We start from the raw sequence: 14738 nt of genomic DNA on the forward strand, positions 1-14738 counted from the left end.
CAAACTGCCTGGAGTTTCTAGGAATTCTGTTTGCTTTCTAAACTCCAGCCTCTCAGCTTTGATTGTGGAGGATGAGCTGTGCCTGGTGCTTGTAGTCTCAGCTAGCCCTGTATGTTTCTCCTCCTGCCTTCCTTCAGGGCATTAATATTTTGGGCCTGCTGTACCCTCAGAGAAGCTCCATGGGCTTACAGCACAGGTGCGTTTGGCTCTTTGTGTGTCCTATAGATGTCCTTGCTTAATGCTGTAAATTTTCCAGCCGTTACTCCCGATGGGGTATAAAGGTCTGTTCAAATCTCTTTCCACCAGTTGCTCAGTTCACCCAAAGCTGAGATCTGCAAACTGTCCTAGTGAGCACGTCCCCCATTGCAGTATGAGCAGCGTGAACGCCAGATCTCCTAACTGCTGTCTCTTATTTATCATCATCTGTGCCATGGAGCCCATCTTTCAGTAATATACTGCCAGTGAAACAGTATATTGCTCAGTCTCTCTGCCGGCATCACTGGAGTCACAAGAGTATATAAAGGCAAGCTAGCAGGGTGTTTCTTCTGTAATTAGCTCAGCCAGGAAAACAGCATCTGCTCTCTTGTAAAGTCCTTGATTTCTTCCCCCCCAGTTTCCACCTGCTTTGGCTGAGGGACACAGAGAGGTGAAGTGATTTGCCCAAAGTCGCACAGTGACTTCGTGTCTGAAGCTGAATGTGGCTTGGTGGCCCAGAAGCCTCTGGCTTTGCCTTAAATGCAGCCTCTTCAGCAGTAGTTTTGGGGATGTGGCAGGATTAGCAGCGATGTGCTTTGGTCTAACTTGAGGGCTGATGCCTTTAACTCCACGTGGCATAACCCAATCACTGCCAAAGGAACTGCCGTCCTAGACCAGACCCGCAGTCCATCCAGTCCTCCTGTCTGTGCTAGGAGGTGTGAAGTGATGAGAGGGAAGGAAGTTTCTTCCTGCCTTCAGGAAGTTAGTTGGCTTATGGCCTGAAATGTGTAAGGTTTTCTATCCCTTCCCCGTTTTCATCCTGGCTACTGTAACTGGGGACGATGACCTTACCATTCATACAGGTATAGTTATACATGAATTGAACAGTCATAAATTAACCAACAATCCTTTTAACTTAGTAAGAGAGTTTACCAGAAAACAGCTCAGAGGAGCTGATCTCTCATTCACTCCAAAGGTGACCTTTGCTTCCCGTACGTCTGGTGACCTCCCAGCAGAAGGGTCGGGGACTGTAACAGCAAACTGTCAGCACTCACTGGCAGACCCCTCTGGCTGGACAGGGATTCTGAAACAATGACAGTGTTTTCTAAAAAACCCATCTCGCTCTCCACTGCCTTGGCAGCTCAGCATTCTTGCCTTGTAAGTATTTATTTAGCTGTCCCTGCTGTTAGAGCTGATAGCCCCGCTTCCCTCTAAATCATCTTCCCGTCCAGGGTGTGCCAAGCCTTGAATTTTTGGCAAGAGCTAACCCCATATGTGCAGGCAGTTACATAGGTGAAAAGGAATGAGATAGTGGAGGATTGCATGACAACTGCAGCTCTCAGCTTTCGTGTCCGGGTTATTTCGTTCCTCTTCCCCAATCATATTTCAACTATCTCTGGTAATTAGTTGGGGTTTTTTTTAAATAATAATAGTCGTTATTCTAAAGACAGCGTGCAGTGAAGCATGGGCATTGCTAATTCACTGCACTTGGTTGCTTTGCTCGGTTTAATAGTAACTAATGGGCTCCTTCTAGCAATGGCTCTGTGTTTTATATTATCAGCAAATCTGCAGAACAATCTTTTATGCTCTGATTAGCGAGTCTAACTGTAATTTACAACCTGGGAAGCTGCAGAAATGCCAAAGAGAAGTGCTTGGAGAGTGTCTGTAAAGGCCTGTAGATACTTTTACTGCGGTTGAACTCTGCTTCACACACAGCCTTGGGCATCTTAGAACAACAAGTCTAGGATTTCAATTCCCTCACTTTTGCAGATAAAAATGGAAATAGTTGCAGTTGTCTTGCAGGTATTGCAGGGTGAGGAGCAGGGGAGGGGACTCGCTTTGGTTTCACATCCTGAATAAAAGAGCAATGGATTCCCAGATCCCAGATCTGCACCCTCAGGTTGGTTCTTGGGCTTGTGACTCTGACTTCTGCCAGCCAGTCTCAGTTTTAGCACCAGTACCAGGGGTGAGATTTGCACTTCATATTAAAGTCACCTCCCTTTTCCTCATTGTGCCATTTATTCGGGTGACTATAAAGTCAGCCACAAACAATGACTAAAGTACAGGGAGTTCCCTGAGTTGCCTTCTTGATCTTTAGGCAGAGGAGCTGGGATAAAATTCAGACCTCGCTTGAGCCTTGGCTTTGGGTTGGACTTTGGCTTTATTAATTCTGAAATAACACATGTAACTGAAGGGAAACCTTCCTTCCCACGATTTCTTGGTGCTTAGGTATTGACCTGTCTGACTTTGATCTCTGCATTTGATGCACTTGTGCTTCCATCTCTCTTGGTCATGAGGCAGAACCATCCGCTGAGTTCTCCTCTCCGTAAGACTTAGAAACAGAGGATGTTGAGCCAGGCCCAAGTGAGCTGCGGTGGACCGGGACTGTCCAAGTGAGAAAGAAGCAAGTCTATGGGTGGGGACAGGAGATCGGATTTGGAGGAAGGGTCTGTCAGGAGTAGTAGAGGAGAAAAAGGCGGCCTGAGAGGAAGAAAGCCCAAGGTTTTGTGGGTAGAATAGTAGCAGTTGTGGTGAATCTGGGCCTTATTTAATGTTAATCGCTACTCCTTCCCCTGAGGGCCTTTGAGCACCATCTGTAGCATGATGAAGGTCTCCCAGGGACTCCCTGCCTGTCAAGCATCATTCTCTTGATACAATAAACCATCAATATACTCAAATGCCAAGTAAAATTCAGAGGCAATTGGAGGATTGGCTGGAATGGTCCAATAAGGTATCTTAGTAACAGAGGTAATTTGTCTTCTTGTAGACTGAGTTTGTTTTTTAACAGCTTCAGTCCTGTTGAATGTAGCTGCTACAAGGGGCAAACCCTGCCTTTCAACATACGAGGATGTTCTTTCGAATCCCTGATGCCTCATGACCGCTCTTGTTCTGTTGCAACAGTGACATGGTTAAAGACCCCCTAAATCTTTTCAGCTTTGAGTGTACAGGAGCTAACTCAGAATGCAGAGCAAGGCTGGGTGGTTAGCAGAGATGAGATTGGGGAGGTTGTAATGGAATTGAAGCTATTTGGAGAAGATTTGAATATTATAAATCTTGCAATAAAGTGAAAAGGAAACAAACCAAACCCCATCTAGTTTTGCCCGGGTGAAAGTCATGATGCAAAACCAGGCACCACCCTCTACCCGAAACAGAAAGACATTCATATTTTCTATGTAATACTTTGGAAGTCAGTGATGTGTGAAGCATCAATACTCCAAATTTTTGGCTTGAGGTCTGGTATTTCTTGTAGACTGCTGAGTCCCTGGAAGCTCTTCAAACCTTGGATGGCTATTCGCACCGCACTCATTCAATTCCTAAAATCCTTTCCCAGCTTGTACTGGGCTCCGTGTAAAACCTGGGGAAAATTCTCAAGGGAAGCCGTGTTTCTTTGGTTGCTGTAAAGTTCTGGTCAGGAATTTGGAAGGATTATCCCTGAGACATCACAGAGAAAACAAGTTATTGGTGGCCTTTAACAAGATTAGATCCGCTGTCAGCGTGCCGTGTTAAAATACAGCATACAGTGAGTTGAAGCAATAACCTCCTAATGGACTGAATAGTAGATAAAATAACTGACTATATGATGAACAAGCAACACTATAACAACACTGAATCCAGCCAGTCTCGTTGGAGATTTACATACCGTTCCTGGGCAGAGCAATCTCATCAGACTAACCATTAATTGTGTTTCCATAATGAAGTTAACATGTAGCTAATAATGCTGAAAATGGCCAGCAAAGAAGGCAGCTGCTCTACTTAGTTTGGGTAACACTGCGATTTTCTGGTTAAACTATAAAATATTTTCACCTGGGAGCCCTGAAGGAACATGGGCAAGTACCTTTTTAAAACAGTTTTAGCTCTCTGGTGGGTATCCTCTTAGGAACTTGAAAATGGCATGTGTTTTTCTTTTTCGAAAAAAGACATGGATGTATTGTTACCTGAACCTGCAGTCCTCACACAGGCAAATCCTCCAGTGAAATCTGCAGGGTTGGGTCAGTAGATCCTCTCACACACTAATGCTGCAGCCGCTCCCTTTGTGGCTGGACTGCCTTCAGTGGGCTTCAGATAGCAGGAAGGGTTTGGTCAAGAGGAAGGCACTTCTAGTTTGCTCCAGAGAAGAGAGAGGTAATGGTAGGGTGTGGCAGGAATGGGAGCCGCCTCCTCTGAGTGGGGTTATCTACCCTTTGCCCAAGAAGTTAACAGGTATGGGGAACTTCTGGATTCCCAGGTGGCTTTGGTTGACAAATGCATCCATTTTTGTTTCATTTGAGAGTTGTCAGGCAACCACGGCCATTTCTCTGTGCTGCGGCCCTTGCCGTGTGTGACATGGTTCAGGGTCTCTAACGGGTTGCCAAGGAGTGAGGGGTTAACGGTTACTCTCTTTGCCCAGGTGCTGTAGGAAAGGGCTGGGAGAGCAAATGGCTGTCGGAGGGCAGCGAATTCCCTTGGGAAAGTCAGGCTCCACGCTGCACCAGGGAGGTTTTTCTTTACTCCCTGGTTACGTTAAAACTTTATCACTATAAACACTAAGGGCCAGATCTTTAGCCACTGCGTATCATCATGACTACGCTGATCTGTGCCAGCTGAGGAGGAGATCTCACCAATTAGGGATCCTTCCCCTGGGTTGCCCATGGAGCGCTTCCATCGGGGCTAGCCATATCTTTGTGACTGCCAGACTAGGCCACTGCAGTGTGGCCTGCCGGAGGCTCCCCTTGATCACATGGCAGCTGCAAGTCAGTGCAGAACATGTCTGCCCACTTGCTGTGAAGTGATGGCCATAAGGAGCTGGTCCCACCAATTTTCTGAATGCAGCAGCTTCTAGGTACCACGCTCGGTATTAACGTGGATCTTCCCGGTTTGATCCTGACCTGCTGAGGAACTTCCTTTCTTCCCATGTGCTGCCATCGCAGGTCAGCGGGGCTCTCTCTCACTGAGCCACTCTAACTTGGGGGGCTGGAGTCAGGGCATTCTCGCTGGAGAACTTGGTCATTTGGGAATTTGCTTTGCCTCCTAGCTTAGAGGGGCTAGACTCTGTTGTCCTGCAGGGCACGATGGAGCGGCTTGTACCCCCGCGGTGTGATTGGGTTAGCCACTCAGCTTGTTTAAGAGGCAGTAGTCTGTCTGGGATGATACAGGTTAATGCGTTGCTATGGCTTTTTAAAGTATGTGCACGCGCAGGTAATTATCATGGCTGCATTTTGTCACTGCGAGGTCTCATTTCCAGTAGCTGATCGGTGCAGGGGGGGCATCTATGGCTTCCCAATCCTGGGACCAGCATAGTTCAGAGTAGCCCCAGGCCAGACCTTGCAACACCCTGGCACATCTGTTTCTTGGCTGTAAATGTTGGTGTAGGAGTTTTGGTTGCTTTCCAGCCCTTTTGTGCTTTAGGAGCAGCACAAATTGACCAGAATCTGGTTTGGGATCGGGCACCAGAGTAACATCTGGTTACTGCTCTGTGCAGCATTCTAATGGTTTCTTATTTAAATCTTGTTCACAAGATGCATTGTGGGAAAAGGTGGGTGAGAAATATAGAAACAGCACCTGATGGGGTGGGACATATTTGGAGGCGGGAAGATTTTGAGATGAAACCTTTACTAACTACAGCCCCAGTTAATTCAGTTCTCCTTCCTTTCTGCTCATAGGGTACAGGTTGAGTTCTACGTAAATGAAAACACCTTTAAAGAACGTCTCAAGCTGTTCTTCATCAAAAACCAAAGATCAAGTAAGTGTTTGTATCAAGACACTCCATGACAGTTTTATTTTCCAGGTAATTACAATAATAACCAGGTTGTCTGTAATGAAAAGAATGAGGGGTGAGGGCGGGAAGAAAAATCTAACTAGCTACAAAATAGAAAGAATCTCTCTCTCTCTCTCTCTCTCTCTCTCTCAGGTCTATTAGCCACAGCAAATCTGTCTGAGCAATATTTGTATGGAGGTGGTGGATAACAATGTGCAGGATAATACATTTTTTTGGGTATACTTATTAACTTGAGCAATAAATTGCTGCTCACATTGACCAGTCTCCATCAGTCCTAGGATGGAAAGCAAGTGCCATCTAGTGGTTGCAACATTTCAGCACTGTGCCCTTGGCACTACTGCCTCAAGGGTTCTGTTTCCTGATGTTGATTTTTCAAAGTGCCGTTTCCCAGCACCGAGGACTATCTTTTTGTATGTTAGCCTGAGATGGAGCTGGGTTAAGGAGTTTCATCTGTGAAAGCAGACTGGTGTGCGAGTGGGTTTCCTTTCTTTAGAAGAACGTGATTCCACAGTGAGGATAGGAAAGCCGCATCCTATATTTCTATTGTCAGCATCACAGGCATTTATAGAGTGTTCACTACTAGGGCACCCGGCTGCAGTTTACAAGGGTGATGCTCAGTGCCTCTAGATTTACAAGCAAAATGACTACCCCTGTAGTATGCAGTATTGTTGTAGCCATGTTCGTCCCAGGATATTAGGGGCAAGGTGGGTGAGGTAATATCTTTTACTGGACCAATTTCTGTTGTTGATAGAGAGACATTTTCGAGTTACACAGCTTTCAAGCTCTTCCTCTTCCTATTATCTGATCAGAACAACCCCCCAGCCTCTCCAAGCTTATCATCAGAAGTGAGCTCCCCACAGACCAGGACACCAATTCAAAGCGGCACCTTACCCTGCCAGAACAACAGATGCAAAACCTGCAGCTATATCTCCACTGCTACAATGAGCAACACCCCCCATAGCAAACCTTTCAAGATCCATGGGTCCTACACATGCCTATCACAACATATGGCATACCTCATCCAATGCACTAAACGCCCCAATGACAACTATGTGAGTGAAACCAGACAATCACTGCGCTCCCGAATGAACTCACACAGGAAAATGATAAAAGACAAAAACACCCTATCACCTGTGGGTGAATACTTTTCACAAAACAGTCGCTCCTCATCCTCAAAGGAAACCTGCACAACATGTTCAAAAGACAAGCCTGGGAGCTTAAATTTCTTAACTCTGCTAGACAATAAAAATCATTGTCTTAAAGACACTGGATTTATGGCTTATTACAACAATCTGTAACCCACTAACCCCTCCACCAATTTGTCCTATGACTACAGGGGTGTTAATGGTGCACTTCACCTTGAATGGTCCCTTAGTTTAGCATAAGTAGTTAGCAGATATTCTGTCTGTTCGATCTTGTATTTAGCCGTGACGCTCTGCGTACCTTTCCCAGACCTGAGGAAGAGCTCTGTGTAGCTCAAAAGCTTGTCTACCCCAAAAGTAATGAGCCGCTATTCTATGATGCCCACAGCTTAGCTGGAGAGCCAGGACTAAGGCATTCATTCCTGGGATATCAGATCTGGCAGCAGGGCAAGTTCCAGTGAGAGTGAATATTGCAGGGGGTGGCAGGGGTGCCGGACAAGACGCAAAGCGGTTTTATTCTCTGCATTGCTTCTCACCCTGATCGTATATTCGATCCGCATGCAGGGCAATGCAACAGCTGATGGTTGTGCCATCAAGGTGGCGCAGTGATGTGTACAATGGGAGCAATCTTCTGATTGGGGTGAAACATGCATGTACGTGTGAATGGAGGGACACGTGCACCCAGTGAAGCTGGGCTGTATCCAAGTCAGGTGCACTCAGTTTTGTATGTGCACCTTAAAAATCTGGCTTAATGTCTGCAGGCACAATATTCATGGAAGCTGGTACGTAAGTTCCGTGGCACTATCTCGTAGATGGTTATACCCTCCTAGTGTCAGCCATGGGTCAGCCATCTGTCTGTTTACTATTCGTAATTAACTGGTTGCTCCAGTTCTTTAGGATAACCACCTCTGTCCCATTCTTATTAAAGCTGAGGATTTTATGTCGGTCAGAGGCAGCAGAATGAGAAACTAATTGATAATTAGTTACTGTGAGTAACGACCACTCGTAGATATAATATAACAGAGATGAAGAGGGTGATGTGGGCAGCCAGATGTGAAAGAACCTCATAATTACATCACTTAATATTCACTCGTGATGATAACCACAAATCAATATTCTGTATATATGATACTGCCAGGTTACAGTACTCTGAAATGCATTTGCCGAGTGGATCTTTGACAAACTCATTATGAACTTGTAATACATGTGCACCCTTTAAAGCTATTATGGGGCTCTCGTTTCTAATTGCTGTGTACACCCACAAGTTATTATCCAGTTCAGGACTCCTGTGTCTTTCAGTGTCTCTTCTGCAGGGATTCGCATGTTAATAGAAAGTGATTTTCCACGTATTCCCCCCCGCCCTGCTTTAAGCTATAAATGCATGTATATGTCAGACAGTCTGTGTCAGGACATCCCTGATTCCCGGTTTAACATTGTGGGTGTGTTGTCTTAAATGCCATGTTACAAAGAGAAGCTCTGCAAATGTTAGGTTGTCTCGATGAGGTTCTGTTCTGTGTGGGTGAAATTCACCCCTGTGCGGAGAGACCAGCACAAGGTATGTGCACTAATTAAATCCTATTTAAACCCTCAGAATAGTGTTTAAGTGGGCAGATCATGCCTACCTACCTGAACTAACTTTACTGTGGCTAGGGCAGGTACTGGAAGAGTGAAGTTGTAACAGCATGAGATGCTAACCCTACAAGTCATTACCCAGAGTTTTGGGTAGGTTTGTACAGGCCGGACTGCTGCAGCTTCACTGTTCTGGTTAGCTAGGTTAAAGCTAGTTCAGGTACGTCTGCTTGAGCTGCCATGACACCCAGTGATGGCCGTCTAGACATACCCTCACGAGAGTCATACGCCCTCTTTCACCCTTTATTAAACTTGGCACAAACATTAATGAATGCGCCCTGGACACTTCCATCAAAACAGAAGAGCAATTATGTCTGCTGCTTACCAATCACCAGTGAGGCCTCAGAAAGTCTCCCAGATGGGATTGTGAATGACAAAGATAAAATAATTGATTGCTCCTGGGAAGTTCTGGCAATGGGCGCCTTCTTGTGGGATGAGAATGAACTGACCTGCCGTAAATCATTATACAATATAGCATGAAGCTGCATTTATTTTTGTTAAAAACAGTGGCATGTTTATAGGGCTGGGGCACCCTGCTTGAACTTCCAACAGTGTTGGAACTCTACATGACCTCCACCTCCTGAATTTTCTTGTCTAGGGACAGGAACCTCCAGGCTGCTACTGCTCCCTCCCTTCTTAACATTTCAGGCCATGGATTCCTCTTGTCTGTCTCAAAATATCCCCTATTTTCTTTGACTCTCCAGATTAATTCCACTGGAAGAATGGCGCTTTTATTTTCTGTCTGAGGGAAGGCATTAGCTGCCTGCAGGGAATCTAGGAGCTAATTTATAATTTCACATTTTCTTTTGTTCTCTGTGGGTCGTATACTTGTTAAATAGCTGGTGTGTGGCATGAGAGGGGGTGCCCGGGCGAGGATTTTAATGGAAACGTGCTGAATTTCTCACTTGTAATTTGAGTAATAGCCTGATAAACTGGCTGTGAAGAGGAGGGAGTGGATAAAGTGGCAATCTGAATGTTCTGTTCCTCCTCCTATAAACCACTGAGCATGTGATGAGCAAAGACTGGACCCCAGCGTGGTTGTACGAGTCTTATTAAATGGATGCTTGCTGATTCTGGGGATAAAAACCTCAACAGCCCACATCCCTCTCTTCCATGTTGGGGGGAGGGGATTTGCAAAGAGCCGACTCTCTTTAGTTCTTTATGTTGGCCTTCTAGTTATTTGAAGTGGGGTAGGATGTGGAGTGCACCATACAAGCCTCGAGCAAAGTTCGTACAGCATTCCTGGTCTCCGGCAAGCTGTACTAATAGCCAGAAAAGCAGTCATTACCCATCCTACCACGCATGCTATAATAAGCAGCGTAAATTACTGTGTTCGTTCATTCTCATGCTTAAAGGATAATAGGTGTTTAAATACTACTGAAACAGATGTTCCAGGAATGCAGTGACATTAACGGGACCTCTGCTGCATTTTTCTCCCTCTCCCCATTATGGGCAGCATGTTTTCTAAAGATTTTGGGACAAATGATATCCAATGGCCTCTAATTTTGTGTCCATCGCCAATTCCTGGCACAATCAACTGTGGTTGCAAACGACAGAACGTAGGAGTCTATTCAGACATCTAGGGCCGGAATGTGGAATTATGCCATTGACACAGGCAGAGAGTCCAGTGGTTAGAAGCTCGTATGGGACTCAGTAGGCGTGGGTTCAATTCCCTGCTCTGTGAGGCGGAGATCCTCAAAGGTATCAAGGTGCCTTACTCCCATTGAAATAAATTGGAGTTAGGTGTCTAAATACCGTTGTGAAACTGGACCCTAGTCTCTCTGTGCATGTTCCTCACTTGTACTATGGGGGTAATAACAATTCCTGCTTCACAGAGGTGTTGTGGGGATAAATACAGAAACCATTAAGATTCCGAGGTGGTAAAGAAACTGTGGTAATGGGGGCCATATACATTTCTTAGCTAGATCTGTTCCTATCATTTGCAGTTGATTGTGGTCGCAAAATTAGATGCCCGGTTGAATTCCGCTTTTTAAAAAATAGGTCCCATAATAATGATTTCCCATTGCACCCATAGCCCAGATCCTGCAGCTGGATCTACCTTGCACTGCTGTGCAGCCCCGGTGACAATTCCACAGTCTCGCACGTGGATCTCCTGGTAGCACGGGGGCCACAGTTACACTTCAGGAAAGATTTTGTAGTCACCAAGGAGTCAGGATATTCTTTTTCAAAAATGAATGTTGAAATGGAAAGGCTGTAAATTCAGATCAGCTCAAGGCGAGATCCGTTTTCACTTGGTACACAATCAGCCTGTGGAACACACTGCCACAAGGTATAACTGAGGACAAGAGCTAAGCATGATTCAAAACCAGATTAGACGTTATTGCGGGTAATCAGAATTAGAACAATAAAGGTTGAAATATTTGGAAGGGGCTGTAAAGCCTCTTGCTTCGGGGGCAAGCCAGCCTCTTACTAATGGGAGTCATGAGAGAATTTTCCCTGATGGCAGGTTATCCATAACTACCTAGTGGGAGGGTTTCTTGCGTCTTCCTCTGAAGCATCTGGTACCACTGTGAGTGACAGGATATTGCATTAGGTGCTGTGCTGGTCTGATTCAGCAATTCCAACTTTCTTATGACCCCCCCTCTTTTGCTCGGATGAGTATGCATCTTTTTGTGTGTCTATCATACATCCGAAGCTCTGCAGTACTGTTCTTTGAGACAGGTGGAGGAGGATGTTTGTTTCTTTTTAGCCTCTTACCCCGTTGTCTTTTCTATTGCAGGCCTAAGGATACGGCTCTTCAACTTCTCCCTGAAGCTTCTCACCTGTCTTCTCTATATTGTACGTGTTCTGCTTGACAATCCAGCAGAGGGAATAGGATGGTGAGTCTCTATTAGATGCAGTAAGGTGGATTTTGTCTGTCTGTCTAATCCATCATCGGATATTTATTAGGCTCCCGTCATGCTTGTCTCTAAGCATCTTTCAGTGTTATTGGTCTCCAGACAGCACTTCTTAATGTTTAGAGCTTACTAGCAATTAAGCGGCTGTGGGTCTGACGATACCCTCAGAAGTTCCACCGTAGTCCAGTCCCAGATAAAGGGATCTCATGTTCTTTCCTCCTCACCGTAGTGCTGAGTCTCCGTAGTTGCTGCAATGGGAAATAATACATAGAGAACCAACTTTCCCCTTCAAGGAGTGGTTTCTATCCAGAGGTGAGGAGATTTCTGCGGGCGATAGCAGTGCATCTTCTCTTGCTTCTTTTCCTTTTACCAAAGCAAGAAGAGTGCTGCTTCTCCAGCCCTGTTGTGTGTTCGCTTCTGAGTTTGCGATTCCTCTTAGCCGATAACTTATTTCACCCCCTTTCTATTTGGACGCTTGAATGCTAACTTAAATTTGAGGTATAGTGATACTGCTGGAAACAGAACATGATCACCAGCTAAACACACCCCTGCGGCATGGGGAAACCTGAACTCATGTCCCGCTCCAGAATCACAAGCCTTCCAGCTTTGCTGACTTGTTGATCAAAGGGAACCTGCTGGTCATACATATAAGCAGGTCAATTTTTGTCCACTAGAGGGCAGTAGTGAACATAAACGGGAACATTTCATGTTCCTCCACCTTGATTGAGTCCCACAACAATTCAATGAGCAGTGATATGTGAGTGGTGATATTATCACCTTTTGTCTTTTCCCTGCCGATTGTAAACATTATTTCAAAAAAAATTCTAATTCTTCCTGCTCTGTTTTTTCTTCATTTTTAATCAGTTGATTTAACAAATTTGTCTGATAGAATTGAGAATTCCTAAAACCAAAACTAATGACAATCCACCAGTCTATATCTGCCCCTCCTACCTCCCAGAGTTTGTTCCGTCTTATTTATTCATCTACTTACGGCAGTGACGGGGGCTCTTCTGCTCTGAATGCATGCTTTATTATTATTACCATTAGCTGCAGAGGAAACAAAGCAGAGTATTTTGTTTAGGCCTCTTGTGGGATCGCTGAAACTCTCAGAAGTTGTGGCATATTTTTTAGTGTACATTTGTTATCCTTAAACTACCGTTGACAGTGATGGGTCCCAAAGAATGCCATGGGGAAAGCAGAAGGTCTAGAAGGGGCCGGTTGGAGGGTCGGGCTGGGCATTGGGACCTCAGTCCATAAGATGATCTGTTTCCACATGTTAGTCTAACTGAACTAACACAGAACGATTAGTCTAAATGTATTTCGCAATAGAGCTGCCATTGCGCATCCTGGAGGGCCTTTTTAGTAAGTCAACGTTTCAAACCGAGTCTCAGAAGCACTATTGATTTCCCAGAGCCGCTAGACGTTCTGTCTGAAATCCATTCAGACGCTTCTGATGTAGGTTGAAAAAATCATCTCTTCATCATCGTATCAGAACTGCCGAAATGTCAGTGATGCACTGAGATGAAAAATAAAGCTGTGAGCTTTACAACTAGAGATAAAGAACTGTCTCAAACAGAACTCTGTGTAGTGGGAAATAGCTCTTGTGTGTGTCTATGGATACCTGTGGACTGAGTCATTTTAGCAATTAGCTGTCAAGTCACCATCCTTGCAGACAGTTAATAGAAGATGTAATAGTGAACATTTTGTTAGTACTACAGCAAAGATGAAGGGTGGATGCCCCAAGTGGTCTTGTCTTGCCTCATTGTTTGAAACTCTATGATATAATAGCCCAGTACAATGCACTGGACAATAAAGGTGGTAAAAAAATGTTAAAACATTTTCACAGAAAGTTTTCCAAATGCTCTGGGAAAAAATTTCGTCTGAGTTTCAAAAATGGAAATTGCCCTACAAGCTGGCTGAAAAACAGCAACATTTTTTGGTAAATGTAATCAAAAAGTTGAAATGTGTCTCATTTGAGTTGTACATCTCCAGTACTGAGTGCCGATGGCACCACACTGCTCACTGACAAAGAAAAGATACCGCAAAGGTGGGCAGAACACTTTAACAACATCCCCAATCAACAATCATCTAATAATGAGGAGGCAATTGATTGACTGCAGCTGATCCCCCAATGCTGACTGAAACTGCGAAAGCAATTGACTTGCTGTCAAGTGGTAAAGCACCTGGAGCAGATGCTATACCAGCAGAAGTCTACAAGTCCAGAGGCTTGCACATGGCTTTGAAACTGACTGTATTTTTTCAATCAATGTGGTCTTAAGGGACTATACCCCAGGAGTACAAGGATGCATCCATTGTCCACTTGTACAAGTGGAAAGGCAACAGATCTTCCTGCAACAACTATCGGGGCATCTCCTTGTTATCAGTAGCTGGCAAAATTCTCGCCAGAATTCTCTTGAATTGCCTTGTGCAACATATTGAACGAGGGCTCTTACCTGAGAGTCTGTGGCTTCAGGAAAAGACACGGGACCATAGACATGGTGTTTGCAACTCATCAACTTTAGGAGAAATGCCAGGAACACAACTGCAACCTGTATAGGACTTTCATTGATCTGACAAAAGCTTTCGACTTTTAACATTAAATTTTTTAAAAAGCTTTAAAAATTACTCTACCACCTTGCTGCAAACTCATAGTTCAAATTGCCTTCAGACATGGGACAAATGCTCAAGCCTTTAGTGTAGCCTACAAACGTTTTCTATATGTTGACGTCCTTGAAGGCACCTACCCTAAATCCTGTTTAAGTCTTTTGGGAGGAGATCAGTGTTGTCATTTCAAGAGCTGAACTGACAGATGATTAGATATGTCAGCTTTGCTCAGTATTTGAATATGTGTCTTATTTGCCGGTGTCCTTTTTTTGCCTCTAATCTATATATAATTTCTCCCAGCACAGAATGCAAGTCAATTAGCATTTTGATTCTTCTGTTTGCCAAGGCTGCAGGCTACTTATCTAGGTGTGAAGGCAGGGGAAGGAGAAACATCTGACACTAATACAGAACTTTTCCATCTTCTGTCCTATCCCTCACAACCCCAGTGAAGGAGGTGAGTAGGCAGAAAGTGAAGTGACCAGAGTCCGTGTTGGAGCCAGAACTAGAACTCTGAAGTTCCTGGATTCACATCCTATGTTTGGACCATGCCTCTTA

At 44.8% G+C, this 14738-nt stretch overlaps 1 protein-coding gene across 2 annotated transcripts in view; it reads left to right on the forward strand.

Moving 5' to 3' along the window:
• Positions 1-14738, forward strand: part of KCNT1 (potassium sodium-activated channel subfamily T member 1) — a 204871-nt gene that overhangs the window by 118002 nt on the left and 72131 nt on the right. For both annotated transcript variants that reach the window (XM_054007779.1, XM_054007780.1), the window contains 2 exons: positions 5835-5914; positions 11462-11561. In XM_054007779.1, coding sequence (XP_053863754.1) covers positions 5835-5914; positions 11462-11561 — 180 coding nt within the window. The remainder of the gene's footprint in view (positions 1-5834; positions 5915-11461; positions 11562-14738) is intronic.

Source organism: Malaclemys terrapin, chromosome 17, assembly GCF_027887155.1.
Source record: "Malaclemys terrapin pileata isolate rMalTer1 chromosome 17, rMalTer1.hap1, whole genome shotgun sequence".
Taxonomy (NCBI): domain Eukaryota; kingdom Metazoa; phylum Chordata; order Testudines; family Emydidae; genus Malaclemys; species Malaclemys terrapin.